The following is a 17,784-nucleotide window of genomic DNA, read 5'->3' as shown; positions in this document are numbered from 1 at the left end:
ATAGGGATAGTTCAACCAAAAAATAAAATTCTGTCATTATTTACTCACCCTCATGTTGTTCCAAATCTGTTTGAGTTTCTCTGTTTAACACAAAAATATATTTTGAAGAATGTTGGTAATCAAACAGCTGACAGTAGCCAGTGACTTCCACAGTTTTTTTCCTACTATGGAAGTCAATGGCTACCATCAACTGTTTGATTACCAACATTCAAATCTTCTTTTGTTTTCGACAGAAGAGAGAGACTCATACAAGGTTTGGAACAACAAGGGTGAGTAAATGATGACACATTTTTCATTTTTGGTTGAACTATCGAACTGAACTAACATGAAGCAACACAAATATATAGTGCAGTGCAAGTAACAAGAATACAACACCAGTAAATAAAGTATTCATCAATTTATACTTCTTGGTTACTTTTATTTAATGTATTTCACAATTTGGGGTTCTGGTGGATTTTCCATGGCTTTCAAGTTTTACAAAATTCTATCAATACAACTGATTGACCATGAAAGATGATTCTGAACCACAGCACCAAAACATGTCGAAATTATAACTGAGTTTTCCCAAAACAAGGAATACACCAAACTGTCTAACATTAAATAGAACATCTCATTCGTTTAGTCAGTGACCCATAACAGCGTGTTCCACAAGTTATTTCAAACCTAGTGTAGGTCTAATGTAGACAGGTCACTTTCTCCCATGGTTGAACCTCGTGCCTCCAAATGAGCTCCAATTCCCGAGTCTGGTCCTCAAAGGCTCCGGAGAACTGTGTGTGCATCACTCCATCATGTCTTCCTCTGTTCTTGGAGCTTTCTTGGCCTGATGACACGACCCTTTTAGTGGAGAACTATCAACCTTTGTAGTGTTTCCAGCTTTTGCTGAACATTCTCAGTGTCTCAGTCCCCTCAGTAGGTGCTTTCATGCCCCGTGAGTATGTACAGGTTGCTCATGGCAGACGGATCATCCGTAGGAGTACTTTGCAAGATAATATCCCTGTGGTAACATTATATTATAAAGTAAATTATTAAATTTTTTCTATCACCAAACATGTTGCTCACCCACAGTGTGTAAACATACCTAGTTGTTCCCAAAACCTGAAAAACTCGACTTCTGTCTGTGATCTCCTGGGTAACCTGAGTTAAAAAGCATATTTCATATTTTTTTTCCTTCCTTTCTCATACACCAGTGAATCCATCATTGTTATGGATGTGAGGTTTACCTCATTAGTTTGTAAACTCCTTCCTTTCAGACCATGTTTCCAGAAGGCAAGAACACTGTCCTGTAGGCAAACTTTAAAGACAGCCACATTACCATCAGATTCAAGGATGTAAACATGATGGCTACAGTCTGACAGGACTTACCCAGCGTCTGAATGGAAAACCCGAAAGCAAGCTCAGAGGTCTTCTGATGGCTCGGACATGCCTGCAGATTCACGACCTTCACTATGTCTGAAACAGAATGATCTGTTAATGGATTTGGTTCATTGGTTTGTAGGGGTGTAACAATACATCGTGTCACAATAAACGTTCCCTTGCAATTTATAAACATTTAGGGGCAGGGCTTAACATTATGATGAACAAAGCATGTACATGATGTATACAGGTTTAGGAACCTGCCCTATACTGAGAGTGTTACCAATTTCAATCCAATCAGCATAACTATGCAAACAGTGAGACTCAAAAACAGGAAATGGCAGAACTCTCTCGCCAGAAGCTAACAAACTTTCAGTAATCTGCTTACAATAGTGAGAAACAGGAATAGCAGGCTCGATAGACAGCACTAATCTGACAGATACAGAAAACAGGATTTGCCGGACTCTCTTGCTGGAAAAACTGTTTCACAGCAAATATCATCACCATCATAACCTTAAATGCTAAATTCAGTATACGAAACTGTCTCAGTTTATATACTATTGTATTGGAACCTCAATTAAACATTTAATAAATTTGTAACACTACAACACACACAATGTAACATCAAATTTAGCATTTTAATCAACAGTAATGTCTGTTTTGCACTGGACTATATGTCTTGGAGTATCACAATAATATTGTATCGTGAATTCTGTATCATGATATGTATCGAATCGTGACATGAGCGTATCGTTACACCCCTATTGGCTTGTAAAAACACAACAATCATATTGATAATAATGCACCTATAATGGAAGTCTATGGAGCAAGACATTTATATATGTGTGTGTGTATGTGTGTGTGTGTGTGTATTTAAGTATTTGTTAGAGGCTATTACTTTCCAGTGCGATGAGAACCGTGTCCCTGTCGAGTTGAATCACTTGCTTGACCTCCAGAGACTCACCATCTGAAGTCACATGACGCCAGTCAAACATAAAAACACTACCAATCAGTCTATATCATTGTGGCAATGTAAATCATGTAGCTTATTGAAACGATTCTTTATATAAATAGTTTTTGTTGTTAAACAAACATGCAGTACAGTGATTGTTGATGTATCCACACCTGGCAGACTTTGTGGAGTGTCATCCAGGTGGATGATGTCAAAATGCATCTGTCCAGAGGTGTCTCTTTGGCTGGGACGGTTTCTCACACCCACGCAGACCCGTGGCAGCTCTTCCGTTTCCTGTACGAGCAGCTCAAAGATGGGCAGGGACTCTGGCAGACTGAGAGCAATGTGCTGAGAGAAAGAGAGAGACAGGAAAGTTACACAACTGCGCAGATATTTTTACCAACCATCGCTCTTACCTCTCATTTCACACCTTGAGCTGCATGAACTTCTGCAGAGGTTCATACCACATTAGAAGGATTAAACCAGATGGCACGGCGGCACACAGGAAGACGCTGTCAGTGTAGGGGTTTCGCACTAGAAGCAGGGAAACAAACATTAAGATGTGCATGAAATGCCTAGAGAATGATTCACACACTCCTACAGAGGTCACTGGTCCTCACCCACGCTGCATCTTCTACAGCCCTTGGTGTCTGGGATCTTTACTGACATGGCGTACTTCCTGGAGAAAAAAAGGAGAATTACTGCTGAAATTAATAAAGTCTGAGAAAATTGAGAACGGCTAGCTCAATGGCACAATGACAATTGTTAGGGGTAAGGATCCTGAGTAAGGACAACTTGATTATTTTTTTATCCTTAATAAATTTAGCTAAAATTGACATTTAATTTGAATTTCTTTATTTCTTAAATATATAATACATTTTATTTTAAATAATTCACATTTTATTTTAAATAAATTAAACTATATGCATGTTCAAAAGTCAATATTCAAAAAAGACGCATTAAATTGATCAGTAAAGACATTTACAATGTTACAAAATATTTGTATTTCAAATAAATGGTGTTCTTTTGAACTTTAATTTCCTCAAAGAACCTTGAAAACGAAGTAAAATGGTTTCCAAAAAAATATTAAGCAGCACATCCATTTTCAATATTGATAAAAATAATAAATGTTTCACCAAATCAGCATATCAGAACAATTTATGAAGGAACATGTGACTGATAATATTTCACAATATTACTGTTTTACTTTGTTTTTGATCAAATAAATGCAGCCTGGTGAGCATAAGAGACGTCTTTCAAAATGTTTTATTTTACTTTTACTGACCCCATACTTCAAACTTTTGAATGGCAGAACACACACACACACACGCACGCACACACGCACGCACGCACGCACGCACGCACGCACGCACGCACGCACGCACACACACACATTTTTGAACGTTCATACAGCTATATACTTTTGAATATGTGTGTGTGTGTTTGTACACTGCCATTCAAAAGTTTGAATAGACACACACACACACACACACACACACACACACACACACACACACACACACACACACACACACACACACACACATTTGTAAAATTAGCATTTTAGGGTTTTAGTCTTCACCCAGTGTGTCTGTTTCGACCAATAATTGCACATCATAATAACTCATGTAACCTCATTAATGAACATCATACGGTCTTAAGCATTCACGGATAGATTGACCGAACTGTGACAAACCTTGCGATTATCTTTGTGCTCAAGCGGTGTGCGTTAATGGCCAGATGTCCCTGTCTACGCTGCATATTTCTGCGGTACTCAAAAAGTGCAGGCAGACTATGAGAAGTCAACTGTGAGGACTTTCCTGTGGACAGAGGAGAGCAGGGAACCAGACAGACGATTAATGAAGACATCAGATCTTTATGGTAGATTGATTAAGGTCATATTAATAACGCTGGACATACCCGAGACAGACATAAGAACGTTGTTCATCACATACAACCAACTGCACCTCTGAGGAAGCAACTGGAAAATAAACTAAATATAACACACTCTTTCATGGGAGTTTCATATTTGCTCTAGTAAATTATGGAAGCTTGTTTCCACTTGAGAATTAAAATAAATTAAATATAAGGTAACTTTATAGTATTATGTAACTTTATATCGGTCTTGTAATGGTACCTTAATATCTCACAGTTTGACTGTCTTATTTTGAGCTTTTTCTTTTATTAAATATTTATAAGTTGGAAACAATTTAAGCATCTTTAGGTTAACTGAGTAAATAAAGATAATCTACCTTCTCCATACTGTCCTCATGGAGCTCATTGAGGTTGAGGGTGTAGATGCCCTCCTCAGCACCCAGCATAAGGTATTGATCTATGGGTAAAATATCAACAGACAGAAACCTTCACAAGTATGTTTTTACACTGTCTTGACTGAAACAGTGTTGTTATCGTTAACTAAATCTATTAAAAATGTTTTTGATAATTTAAATGGAGCTCAAATAAAAGTATTCGACAAAAAAAACGTAAAATTAAATTTCAAAATTAGAAATGTTGCCTAATTTTGTAATTTACATTACATGGTTCAAGTGACCCGATTCCGATTTTTTTCCTCCCATGTGGCACAGATCGGATATGACCCATGAACGTGTAAGCAGGTAAAAAAAAGAGCATTGGATTGCGATATTCTCAGATCGGTTTCAGGCCTCATTCATATGTGGAAAAAAATCTGATATGAATCAGATAGTACGTGCATTTGCATCTGGCATGTAAGCGGACAGATTGGATATTCCCCAGTTGCGAGTCGTACGTTGTTGAAAAAGCGAGCGATGGTGGAAAATGACGTCAACGGCGATCACATGACTCTTTTCAATGGCGCAATGGAGGACGAAGCCTCAACCCAATGTTTTGCTGACCTTTAAAGATGGTGTGGAAAGCAAAAGCTTGTATTATCATGTAATCTGCGTCCATTGCAAATCGCACCGTTTTTACTTCCTTTTTGGCCTAAGCTTTTCTAGGTCAGTAAGTCTACCTTGGGTTGTTTTGCCATGTAAATGCAGATATCGGATGTGGGTCACTTTTAAAAGAAAGTATTCAAAATCTCCGATAAATTCAGCTAATCAGAATTGGACATCAAGACCTGCAATGTAAATGCGGCCTAAATTTAAGTTTAAGTACTAAGACTTGGTTTCAAAGACAGGGCTTAGACTAAGCCAGGATTAGGCCTTAGTTTAATAAGGACATTTATGTAGCTTTTATAAATGTGCTTAGAAAAAAAACATTACTGGGGTGGAGTGTTGGGGAAAGTTAAGTTTAAAAGTAATGCATTACAATATTGAGTTAATCCCCAAAAAAGTAACTAATTGCATTACTTAGTTACTTTTTATGGAAAGTAATGAGTTACGTTACTTTTGCGTTGCTTTTCAGTTACTTTTTCTAACCTGGCTATGGCTTGATCTCTTTCCGGCCTTGCAGGTGTTTTTTATTTTTTATTTTTTACTTGTATGAGTTTCTATCTTCTGTTGAAAACAAAAGAAGATATTTTGAAGAATGTTGGTAACCAGACAGTTGACGGTAGCCATTGACTTCCACAGTATTTTTTTTTCCTATTATGAACGTCTGGTTTCCGACATTCTTCAAAATTTCTTCTTTTGTGTTCAATAGAAGAAAGAAACTCATACAGGTTTGAACATGAGGGTGAGTAAATGATGACAAAATGTTAATTTTTGGGGGAACTATCCCTTGTATCCCTATATCTAAGCTATGTCTGTGAAACCAGGGGTAAAATTACTAAAACTAAAACTGTAATACAAATGAATTTAAGTCAGCATGAAGCGGAAGTTGTCATTTTCTTTTCTTCCCTATTGTCATGTATAAATAATTACAGCTAACTCTGGTCTTACCTCTGGTCTTTGGCAGAACCCATGTGACAGCACAGTGAGTCTTTAATGGACATCCGTTGAATACTTTGGAGAAGCAGGCCCCCATCTGGAAGACAATTTATGATTCATTACAGAGCAATAAGAATGAAATTAAAACGTGCAATTGAATTAGAAGCACATGATTCTCTGTACGTACGTGTACTTGTGGTGTAGGTGGCAGTCCATGGACAACGGCTGTCTGGAATCAATGAAAACAGAATAAAATGTGAGAGACTATTGAAAGATTGGCAACGTTTAGACCTTTAGACCGATTTTCATCAAGTTGACTTGACCTGTGTAATATTTTCTTAATGTATTGTTATGAGCCTCCTGATCTACTTACTGCGTTGTCTGGTTTCCTTCTGAGAGTGCTCCATTCTGGGGAGAGAGGGGGGTCAGGTGGGGGAAAATGATTCCTGGGTCCTCCTGGGTCTGGAGCGACAGAGCTCTCTGCTATCAAACCTGTTCAACACAGCAGCTGCATCAGTGTTTGGCTTTTAGGCTGGTATTATTTGTGTATAAACTATATTATTTTCACTGGAGCGGTGTGGCCTGATGCTTCAAGTTCTGGGATGAAAAAGGCTGTAGGTTCAAACCCTGAAAGTGCTATGCAGAGTGGTTTTAAAGGCCCCCTGAAATAAAAATTTAAGTTTTTTGGCTTTTAGTATAAATATGCAAGCCTTATAGTTATGAATAAGCTGGTGTGTTCCAAAACAATGACAAAATTCGCATTTAGGAGATATTAGCATTCAAACTTAGTCTTGTACTTCCGCTAAAATGAATCACATACAGTATTTTTATGACATCACCGCGGACTTCAGCTTCTCATCACATCTTCTGTCCAATCAAATGCTCTCTAGAATCTGAAGTGTCCCGATGCCTATGCTATAAATACCACCTGGCCAAAGCGACCGTTGACGGCTGCTCAAACGCTTGAGTTTTATTCCGTTTTCCAACTGTACGTTGGTTAAAAGTGAAATGGCTAGAATATATTCACACCTCTACTATTGAATCCAGCATATCAGCCGCATTTGGATTCGCTTCTATGGTGCTGTCTAGTACGACTTGCAGTCTGTAAGGTAAACTAAATGCTATTGGTTATTTGAAAAGGGGGAGGAGCCATCCAATATGTCCCGCCTTAGCTTCTTGTTTCAGTGGAAATTACGTCAATTCACCATACAAAGTTGCCCATTCCAAGGGCCTTCAGTGTAGCCTGGTAATACCAGACTCTGCTACTTCACTTTGCTTCGTACACAGAGTCTGGGATAGCATAATAGAGAAGTGTTTTCTCTCTCGCTAGGGGGCGCGTACTGAAGTTTAAAATCATTGGTTACCCTTAAGCCAATCAGATAAGTTTGTTTATGACGTATGTTATGCGCCGACACAGCCGCATCGAACCACAGACATTATGCATCGAACTCAAATCTATGATCGAACTTCCACTGTAAACACTTGATGATGCGAGCGAAATACCCGAGTGAACATGGCTGTAAACGACTTTTTTGATCTGTGAGTGATGTAATAGAATGACTGCTGCGCTTGACAGGGCACAAACGAGCAGAGAGAGAGAGAGAGAGAGAGAGAGAGAGAGAGAGAGAGCCCAAGCCGCGCGCGCGCACTCCCACGTCTACAAACAACAAGAGCGCTGTCTTGCTCTCTCTCCCTCACGCATTTTCATAAAAATCAATCGACAAGATAGTAAGAGGTCGGAAGACCGCGGTTTCACGTGGAGCATTTGGAGATTTTTAGAGATTATAGACTCTAGGAACAACATCTCAATGAACAACATCTCAACTATAAAGGCCTGTCTCATATAAGTTAGATGCCTATCTCAAGTACAAGCCGGTGCAGTTCGACGATTTGGGCAAATAAAAGCCCGGGATATTATTTGAAGTTTTACGGTATTTAAGACCTGGAAAAGAAAAGAGACACTGACCTGTCAAAAGGCTCCCCAATTTCTCGCTGACGATCGGTAATAGTTGATAAATTAAACTTTTCCCAAAGGGAGTAGGGCCACAACATCACCTCCATTCAAAATGTTTAATACACACTCTTCGTGTTCGGGCTTCAGTTTGCTAATGCCGGGAATATTCTCCACTAGGGTTGTAACGGTATACCGGTATGGCGGTTTATCGCGATATTGACTTGTACGATTATCATATCGTGAACATTTGCTTATCCACGGTTTTGGAAAAAAAATTAAAGCAGATCTCAAATGCGCATATGCAACTTATTTCCACTTGACTACTCCACCTATACATGTGCACTGGAGAAAATGTCTGAGACTGAGGCTGCGAATTCTTCGAAAAAAAAAGTTAAAATCTGCAGTGTGGGAATACTTTGGGTATCCGAAAAACGAACGTGGGTTTTTCCTTGACGATTGATATCCAGTTGTGTCCAGAAATATGGACGAAGAGTGGCTGCAAAATGAGGAAATATGTCAAATATGTTCTCCCATATTCGCGAACACCTTCCCTCCCTGCAGATAAAGTTCTATTTATAACTTAAGGCCGTATTATTTACGTGTTGCTGAGGGAATTTACAATATAACGCAGATGTCACGTAAAATGCGCGATTTGATAGATGGATGAATAAATCTAAAATATAGCTGTGCAATAAATAAAATCGCTATATGAGTGTGTCTATTAAACAGCGCAAAAAACTGTAAATCTATATTCTGCTTGTTCAGCATGTCTGTGTGAATGAGCAGCACCGTTTCACCTAGTATATACTCAAGTATGTGGGACGCTCATGGTGTTTAAAGCGTCTGCCGTCTCACTCACTATATAAGGACGTGAACACATGAACATATCCAGAGCTGCTCTGAGAGAACTAAATGAGCATTTCATAATTTTGTTGAAAATAATCATTGTCAAATACACTCTGACTGAAACTCATAGGAGTTTAGTACAACCTGTCAAAATAAAAATTATCTTAAATAATAATTAATAAATTAAGAATTTTATTAATTCAATTGATCAAACATGTTTGTTCAAATGGGAGATCTGCAGGTTTATTTTTTCTTTCTTATTTTTTCAAAAGGTAGATTAAAAAAGTTTGTTTTAATAAACCATATGTTCAACCAAAAAACCCTATCAGTTTTCATTAATTTAAGGTTCATTGCAGCTGATAATAATAATCACTGTTTAATACCGTAAACCGTGAAACCGTGATATTTTCTGAGACTATTATCATACCGTGAAAATCTCATACCGTTACAACCCTATTCTCCACAACAGAGCGAATTGCATCCGCGTCTCCATATCAGCGGTCGTTTTCGATTTCCCTGACCTAATCTTAAACACGGCGCTTACCGACTACGTCACGGCTTTCAGCCCGCCCTCTGTTCGTTGATTGGCCAGGCTGTTTTCAGGCCGGTGGAAAACAGAAAGATAGGCTGCTATCTCAGACTGACTACAGGAGCGAAATGAAATTAGCGGAAGTAGGAAGTCTGACGTAGTCAGGCTACCTTCAGTGGGCCTTTAAAGGGTAACTAAACCCCTGGTCAGAGCCTGACTCCACCCACTGGCAATATTTGAAAAATGCTGGAAAAGTGGGCAGAGCCCAGCGGAGGGGGGCGTGCACCTGAGACGCATCTGTCTGTATGGAACTTGCCTACCTCACCAACAACCCCTTACGTCACGAACCACCCCAAACATCCAATAGGAAAATTCAACTGCAGTAGCCACCGTTCAACCTGAAGAGGGCAGCACTCAGACGTTTTTACACCATATATTGTAGAATTAAAACACTTTATACACAAATGTAAAAAAAGTTACTCGAATCAATGAACAGTACTACTAAAGCCCCATTCTTACAGATCATTAACTAAAAAAAGTTGGTTTAGGGTTTAGTTACCCTTTAAGTGTGTTTCTATAGGTGTTGTAAGACCGTGATATACTCCAAGCGAAATCGAAGACGGAACTGTGTGACAGCATTTCTAACAAAAACATGCCACAACAACATTTGTTCGGAGTTTGTTTTGGGAGTTTCAATTGGCTTGCCAAAGCAAACTTTCAAGAAAAGGAACGAACTACCATTGGTACGCAGCGATTACTTAATAAGTTTATTTCTTCTGTTCAGTCCAAGCGTGCCGCACAAGCCCTGAAAAGTGAAGCCAAAGCATCTCGATCAACCCCCGGTGACCGGTCCTAGTATAGGTCATAAACCCCGCCTCCCCATGTTTTTCAACGGACACGAGACCAACTAAACAATTAAATTACACTCCACATATCTTTTTTCCAAAGATAGTTTCTGTAATTTACTGTAGTTTTTATCACGCTGAAGTAATTTCAAGTGTTTTTTCTTTTTTAAAATAAGTTTGTTTTTAGTTAGTTATTTGATGCTATAAAAACGGCGCTGTGGTGTCATGATTGACAGCTGTGATTGACAGGTTCTCTGAGCGAAGTAGTCACCAACAGACTTTTTTTCGGGATCTTGCGAGGACTGAGGAGATTGGAGCTTTAAATTTAATATCTAAATTTCTATAATTAATTATTTCACAACGACATAATGGGTTGTTCTGCAGTAGAATGTGCTAACCGATCTGACATGTCCGATCAATCTTTGAGTTTTTTGCGCATGCAAAATAAATTAATAAATTATAGGATGCTAACCTAGCTAAAACAGACTACATGAGCTAAATATGAAGTTGATTTAGCTGTCCACCAAATTGTGATGGTTGTTTAATTGTTGTAATATTAGGAGGCTACTCAAATTGTACAGTATAGGTCCTATATTAACACATTAATATATCATATACTATATTAATATGTTAATTAGTAGAGAGCAGGCTTTACTTCCTGCTCACTTTTTTGTCTAAATGTAGGTGTATGTGACTTTCTTCTTTCAGCACAACACAATTGGAGTTATATTAAAAAATATACGGTTTCTTCCTAGCTTATAATGGAAGTGAATGGTAACTGAGATTTTGACGCCCCAAAAAAGCGCATTCATCCATCATAAAAGTAATCCATACGGCTCCAGGGGGTTAATAAAGGCCTTCTAAAGCGAAGCGATGCGACTTTGTAATAAAAAATATCCATATTTATAATTTTATAAACTATAATCACTGGCTTCCGGTAATGGCCATTCACGTGTCTAGTTCCGGTGGAAGAGTGACCTCTGACCTGGCGTTTTCAGAGCCGCTTGTCTCGCGCGAGTCCAACGGTCAAACACGTCCGTCTAGCGTCTATTTTTCATAGAAAAAGAATGAAAAAGTAGCGCAGTGGAACGGAAAAATGTGTTCTGTGTGAACAGCCCCAAAGTGTGGTCATATGTACATACTCTTTGAATTGACTTATCTCACCTTCAGTTGGTGTTGAACAGAGGGAACCCAGACTGGTGGAATGACTGAGGAAGGAGGAGTCTGTGAAGAGGGAGGAGTTTGTGAGGAGTGACAGGTCAGACAGCGTTGAACCAATCAGCAAAGCTGATTCGCTGAGTATGGCCGGGTTAGTGTCAGGGGCGGGGTTCTTCAGAGGGGTGGAGCCAATGAGAGGTGAGGAGAGGGAACAGAGAGCGGGAGATAATTTCTCCTGATTGGCAGGGCAGTGGGTTGTTGTTGATGGGGGAGAAGAGACCACTCTCTTCACAGTCCCATATTTATCTTCTTCATCCAGTGAGTGCTGTGGATTAAACAGACATGAGTTATGTTATTCTACAAGATATTTGACTTTTAGATACTACTTTTATTTCTTTGTTCCCTACCGCAGCTGAAGAGCCCCTCTTTATAGTCAAACTCCTGCAAAAGAGCAAGGAAAAATTAGACATTTCATAATTTTGGTTGTAAGTTATATTTCTCATGTTATTTACAGTAAAGAGGTTGGAGGGTTGTAGATTTAATTTTAACTTTAGGGGGACAAACCGAACACTTTCTTTACAAAACCGATTGGAGTACTGACTATTTGTTTTCCCAAATAAATGTAACATTTTGTTCCAAAATTAAAGCTAACGAAAGTATTCTACACTACAAAAAAATAACCTTATTAGCATCTTTGTCTTCTTTTCCAATACAAAATATATACAGATCTTTAAAACATCATCAAAGGAAATTTCTCTGATGAGCAGATCTAAGTTATTAACAAGGAGGTGACCAAATATTCCCTACAGAAATAAATGTAATAATTATAACTCTCAGACTAGGGGGCATTATGGTTATAGACCTGGCTATTCTTTGTTTTAAAAGAAAGTATCTAAACTTACTTCAATTTACCCCTCTTTAAAAAAAATTTTAGTATTATTCTCGACTGTATAAGCATTGTTATTATTATTTGTATGTGTATATGCATATTTATCTGCGTATATACCTCCACAAACACACATTTATTGTTTATCGGATCAAATATTGAGTCTGCTTTCTGTTTTCATCCAATAAAAAAATTATTTGTAACAAATTGAACAGTAAAGTATCTTGAAGATGTGTATTTTGTATTTTTTCCACATCATAACGATGATTTGCAATTTTTTGGAGAAACAAGACGAAAATCTGATTAAGAATGTTTTTTTTTTTTGCAGTGTACCTTACAATGATTTATAGTTTTTATAGTTATAGTTTATTTTATTTTATAGATTTATAGTTTTGTCTGTGTCAAGACATAACAAGTCAGTTTACCTTTCCATCAAGGCCTCTTCCACACATTCTAACAAACTCCTGCAAAATAAAAAGTAAAAAATACATTGCAATTCTTAAAACTCGTGCTTCTGAGAAAGATAAAGTCTTAGCTAAATGTAACAATATATTCATCGCATTAGACTTTTATCAGAGATTGACAGATGTCAAACCCCTCAGCCAATGAATGTTTTTGGATGACCTACATGCTGTAACACATCAGACTCAACATTTAGAACTATTACCATTACTTTAGACTAGTAAGAGTAAATATACATTTATATATATATATATATATATATATATATAACCCACGGTGAGTCCTTGTCCGCACTGATAGAGCTCCAGTCATCACACGCCCCCTGATGAAGAACAAGAACCAATCAGTAATTCAAAAAGCATGTAAAGTAACATGTACTCTTTTAAATATGACTGAAGCCTTATTTAAAGGGAAAGTTAATCCAAAAATTAATCAAAAATTTGTCATCATTTACACACAGTCTCCTGTCATTTCTTTCTTCCATGTAACACAAATGTTTTCAAGTTTGGTGTTTTGCGTCCATTTTGTTATTGTATGGAAATGCGCGACAGATGACATTGTTCTAAACTTCTCCTTTTGTGTTCCCGTCTTAAAGGTTGGGAAACTATATAAATAATGATGACTGAATTTTCATTTTTAGGTTAACTATCACTTTAAATGCAGTTCAAATTACTTGGATATATTGGACAAATTCCAATTTCATTCAATTGTTTAATCTCACCAGATCAGGACAGGGATCCGTCTCCTTTCTCATTGGTGGCCCAAACTTCACTTGATCAACTGGAAAACAGAAAAAGTGACGGTCTTTGGCCAAAACGGAATCACTGTATTCAACTGCATCATGCTTCCCCTTTCACATACAACCGTGTGGTAGGAGTATAACGTGCCACTTTCTATAGTATTGTCTGCATGATTTTCTAACATGCAGATTTGGATGCATTGCACACTCATGCATTTATGCACACAGACATAAACCTAAAGATACACTCGGAAACACACACACACGCACACAATATGTCCTTTCATAGCTCTAGCGTGGTAAACTGGCTCAGTTACAATAGCTGCTGTTGTCCAGTTAGCCTTGGCTTGTGGCCGTGGCTTGCTGTAATCTACCAAACCACAACAATGGCTCTCACTGACTAATGTCACATTCTTGTTCACTCCTGATTAGCCGGTTGGTACTTGTGAGGTGAGGTCATAACAGTCATATTACTCTACAGTTGAAATGTCATTTTTCGAAGGCAAATGCAACTTGAAGTTATAGGGAAAAGCTTTCGAAATAAAAGAGACCTTATTCCTTGGTCCAAAAAGACTAACAACTGAAAATGGGCTCCAAAAATGACACATTTTTGTAACATTAAAAGGATACATTAATGATCGATTATGTTTACATGCCATGGTAGGGTTTTGAGTATTTGTGAGTGCTGTTAATAATTTCACATGTGAAGTGGGTGGGATTCTTAAAGACACAATACAAAAAATGCCCACTTAAAGGGATAGTTCACCCAAAAATTGTAATTCTGTCATCATTTACTCACCCTCATGTCGTTCCAAACCTGTAAATTAAGACATTTTAAATGAAATCTGAGAGCTTTTTGTCCCTCCATTGACAGTCCATGCAACTACCATTTTGTCGCTTCGAAAAGTTCATAAAGAGATTGTAAAATTAATCCATATAAATTGAGCGGTTTAGTCCGAATTTTCTGAAGAAACATGATCGCTATCACATAGAAACATTCATCAACTCACACATCAGTTGTGATAAACGGAAGATCAAGCAATGAGGTTCATTCTCGCGTCAAAGTGGTAGTTGTGTAGCTGTCAATAGAAATACAGAAAGCTCTCAGATGTCATTAAAAAGATCTTCATTTGTGTTTCGAAGATTAAAGAAAGTGTTTCAGGTTTGGATTGTCATGATGACAATTTTTTCAATTTTGGGTAAACTAACCCTTTAAAGGGATGGTTTACCCAATTATGAAAATTCGATCATCATTTACTCTCTAACCTCATGTCATTGCAAACTTTTCAGTGGAACATAAAAGAAGATAAAAAAAAGAATGTTGGGAACCAAACAACATCGGAGCTCATTTACTTAAATTGTAGGGGACAAAATAACAGAAATATTTCTCAAAATATTTTCTATGTTTGACAGAAAGTCATACAGTTTTGGAATGACATGAGGGTAAATAAGTTATGACTCAATTTTCATTATTGAGAGAACTTCCCTTTAATTGTAAGGGTCAGAGAGAAGACAGAAAATACTCGTGAAAAACTCAATTACATTTTTAGCACAAGAAACTGTGATATTATAAGTAGACCTCAGGTACAAATATAAAATTATTTATTTAAAAGTGTATGATATAACCCCAGTAGTTTATAAAATGGTTGATTATTAACTGAAAGAATAAACAAAAGCAAAAATTAACTATTGAATCAAAGTGACGGCCTCTCTTTTAGATACTCAAAATGTGTTTTTTGAACAAATGTAAATATAAAATTGATCTATCTGCAATCGGATGCAATAACATATTAACTAGTAAAACTAGTTGTTTTACTGTGTATTAAAGTATGAACAGGACTCACATTGCTCCTCAGACAGAGTTCTCTGAACAAGACTTTTTGCTAGAGAATGAATCTTATCAGGTAAGACACTGCAAGTCTGTAAACACACACACACAGAAACACAAACACTAACACAAACTCTATAACCACATAAAGACCTTTTACCTTACAGTAAACAAGCACAGTACAGAGAAGTAATGTTAAAAGCCATATATCACATATCAGTTTAAAACCATGTTACTGTTTATGTAATATTTTTGTGTCTGTTGTTTGAGTTGTAAAGGTGAAGTGTGCCATTTTTGAACCATTGTGGCATCAAATGGAACTGCTAAAATAATTATTCCTGGGTCAATGACAAATACATTCTCAGACATGTACTCTATGTGTTCATATTGGTTTAATTTCTTTTCGAAAAACCTTTATAAATTTTTCAGTTTTAAACGAATGACTCGAAATTACTTAACATAATATTGTGTCTTAAAAGGATATTTCACCCAAAAATGAAAATTCTGTCAGTATTTACTCGCCCTCATGTTGTTCCAACCCCGTAAGATCTTCGTTCATCTTCGGAACACGAATTAAGATATTTTTGATGATATCTGAGAGCTGGATCACTCCTCCATAGGCTTCTAAGGGATTGAAACTTGCCAGCCCCGAAAAGTTATTAAAGACAGCATTAAAACAGTCCAAATGACTACAGTGGCTCAATCTTAAGTTTATCAAACGACGAGAATACTTTCTGTGCGCCAAAAAAACCAAAAATAACGACTTTATTTCAACTATTCATTTCCTTCTCTGTGGGCCTCGAGTCAGTTCACTAGTGTAATAGAGTAAGCTTCGGTTGTTGTACGTCACACGCATCACACACATGACCAGTGTCGGCCAATAGTGAGCCTACGTGTGACGTAGCACTACGCAATCACACTACGTTATTACACTAGTGAACTGACTCGAGGCCCACAGAGAAGGAAATAAATAGTTGAAATAAAGTCGTTATTTTTGTTTGTTTTTGCGCACAAAAAGTATTCTCGTCGCTTGATAAACTTAAGATTGAGCCACTGTAGTCGCTTGGACTATTTTAACGATGTCTTTAATAACTTTTCGGGGCTGGCCAGTTTCAATCCCTTAGAAGCCTATGGAGGAGTGATCCATCTCTCAGATTTCATCAAAAATATCTTAATTCGTGTTCCGAAGATGAACGAAGGTCTTACGGGGTGGGAACAACATTTGGGGAGTAAATACTGACAGAATTTTAATTTTTGGATGAACTATCCCTTTAAACACGTGTACATCAGTGTAACTTTAGTATCATTGGTACTATTATAGTTTTGAATTTTAGAGTTTTTTTAATTTGGTTTTCATTTTAAATTTAATTCAAGTTTTAGTCATTTTGTTTGTCGTTTTTTTATTTAAAAAATGTTTACATATAATTTTTTTGTTGTTGTAAGAATTAGTTTTTAGTTTTAGTTTAATTAGTTTTGTATGGAAGCTTGTTTTAGCCACTGAATACAAAATAAAAAAGGTAAATTCAACTTTAATCTCACAATTCTGTCTTTTTTTAGTTTAAAAAAACACTAATAAAACACTTTATAACTCTCAATTGAATTTTTATATCTCACAATTCTTAGAAAAGAAGTCAGAATTTTGACATTTTACTTGCAATTATGAGAAAAAAAGTCAGAATTGTGAGAAAAAAAGTCTGAATTGTGAGATAAGTCACAATTATCTTTTCTTTTCTTTTTTTCAAATGCTGGAAACAAGCTTCCATAGTTTTGGTTTAATTTAAACTAAATGAAAATGAGAAATGATGCCTTACTACTTGTAATTAAACACGTTTAGGTTTATATTTAAAAATTAAGTCAATGCTTATGCTAATAAAAATGTTTTTAGTTTTAGTTAACAATAACAACCCTTGGTGTAGAGATAATTATTACACATTTATTTGATTATTTCCTATTTAATGATAATTATTTTAACATCACAATATTTTTAGGAGTTGCACCACATCGCAATTTTCAACCTGAACTAATCTTTGTATATTTTTACAAAATGGGTTAATTCTTTATTTTTTATCTGATCTTTTTACAGGGTTTTTTTTCTTCATTTTGATGTCAAGATAGTTGTATCGCCCTGAAATTTCTAACTCGATGCTGCTCAAAAGTAATTTCAAAAGCTCTTTCAAGTCATTTTATGTATGAATTGCTTTTTTATGTATTTTTGAATTAATGAAGAACTGAAAAGAACTGGACAAACTGAGCATTATGTCATTGACCCTGTTTGACTGCTCAAACAAACACAGCTTGACAAGCACGACAGTCACAGTGTTTACACATTTCAAAAAGTCAGTAATGGATCACTTATATTTCTCTAACACTGAACTAGGATTGGA

At 36.8% G+C, this 17,784-nt stretch overlaps 1 protein-coding gene across 1 annotated transcript in view; it reads right to left on the bottom strand.

Annotated features, from left to right (window-relative positions):
* Nucleotides 1-397: 397 nt before the first annotated feature.
* The window catches only part of map4k6 (mitogen-activated protein kinase kinase kinase kinase 6), a 36,464-nt gene continuing 19,077 nt past the window's right edge, over nt 398-17,784 (bottom strand). The window contains exons 13-32 of the mRNA XM_077196364.1: nt 15,417-15,492; nt 13,555-13,613; nt 13,109-13,155; nt 12,797-12,835; nt 11,893-11,926; nt 11,492-11,810; nt 6,527-6,645; nt 6,341-6,382; nt 6,166-6,250; nt 4,558-4,637; nt 4,226-4,286; nt 4,002-4,125; nt 2,926-2,984; nt 2,736-2,839; nt 2,479-2,653; nt 2,252-2,320; nt 1,363-1,449; nt 1,221-1,291; nt 1,079-1,134; nt 398-994 (exon numbers count right to left, since the gene is read on the bottom strand). Of these exons, the coding sequence (XP_077052479.1) occupies nt 907-994; nt 1,079-1,134; nt 1,221-1,291; nt 1,363-1,449; nt 2,252-2,320; nt 2,479-2,653; nt 2,736-2,839; nt 2,926-2,984; nt 4,002-4,125; nt 4,226-4,286; nt 4,558-4,637; nt 6,166-6,250; nt 6,341-6,382; nt 6,527-6,645; nt 11,492-11,810; nt 11,893-11,926; nt 12,797-12,835; nt 13,109-13,155; nt 13,555-13,613; nt 15,417-15,492 (1,794 nt within the window). The 3' untranslated portion in view covers nt 398-906. The remainder of the gene's footprint in view (nt 995-1,078; nt 1,135-1,220; nt 1,292-1,362; nt 1,450-2,251; nt 2,321-2,478; nt 2,654-2,735; nt 2,840-2,925; nt 2,985-4,001; nt 4,126-4,225; nt 4,287-4,557; nt 4,638-6,165; nt 6,251-6,340; nt 6,383-6,526; nt 6,646-11,491; nt 11,811-11,892; nt 11,927-12,796; nt 12,836-13,108; nt 13,156-13,554; nt 13,614-15,416; nt 15,493-17,784) is intronic.

This window comes from Siphateles boraxobius, unplaced genomic scaffold, assembly GCF_051911475.1.
Source record: "Siphateles boraxobius isolate OS27281-9 unplaced genomic scaffold, OSU_SipBor_1 11, whole genome shotgun sequence".
Classification (NCBI taxonomy): domain Eukaryota; kingdom Metazoa; phylum Chordata; class Actinopteri; order Cypriniformes; family Leuciscidae; genus Siphateles; species Siphateles boraxobius.
This window is presented reverse-complemented; position numbering and strand designations above follow the sequence as displayed.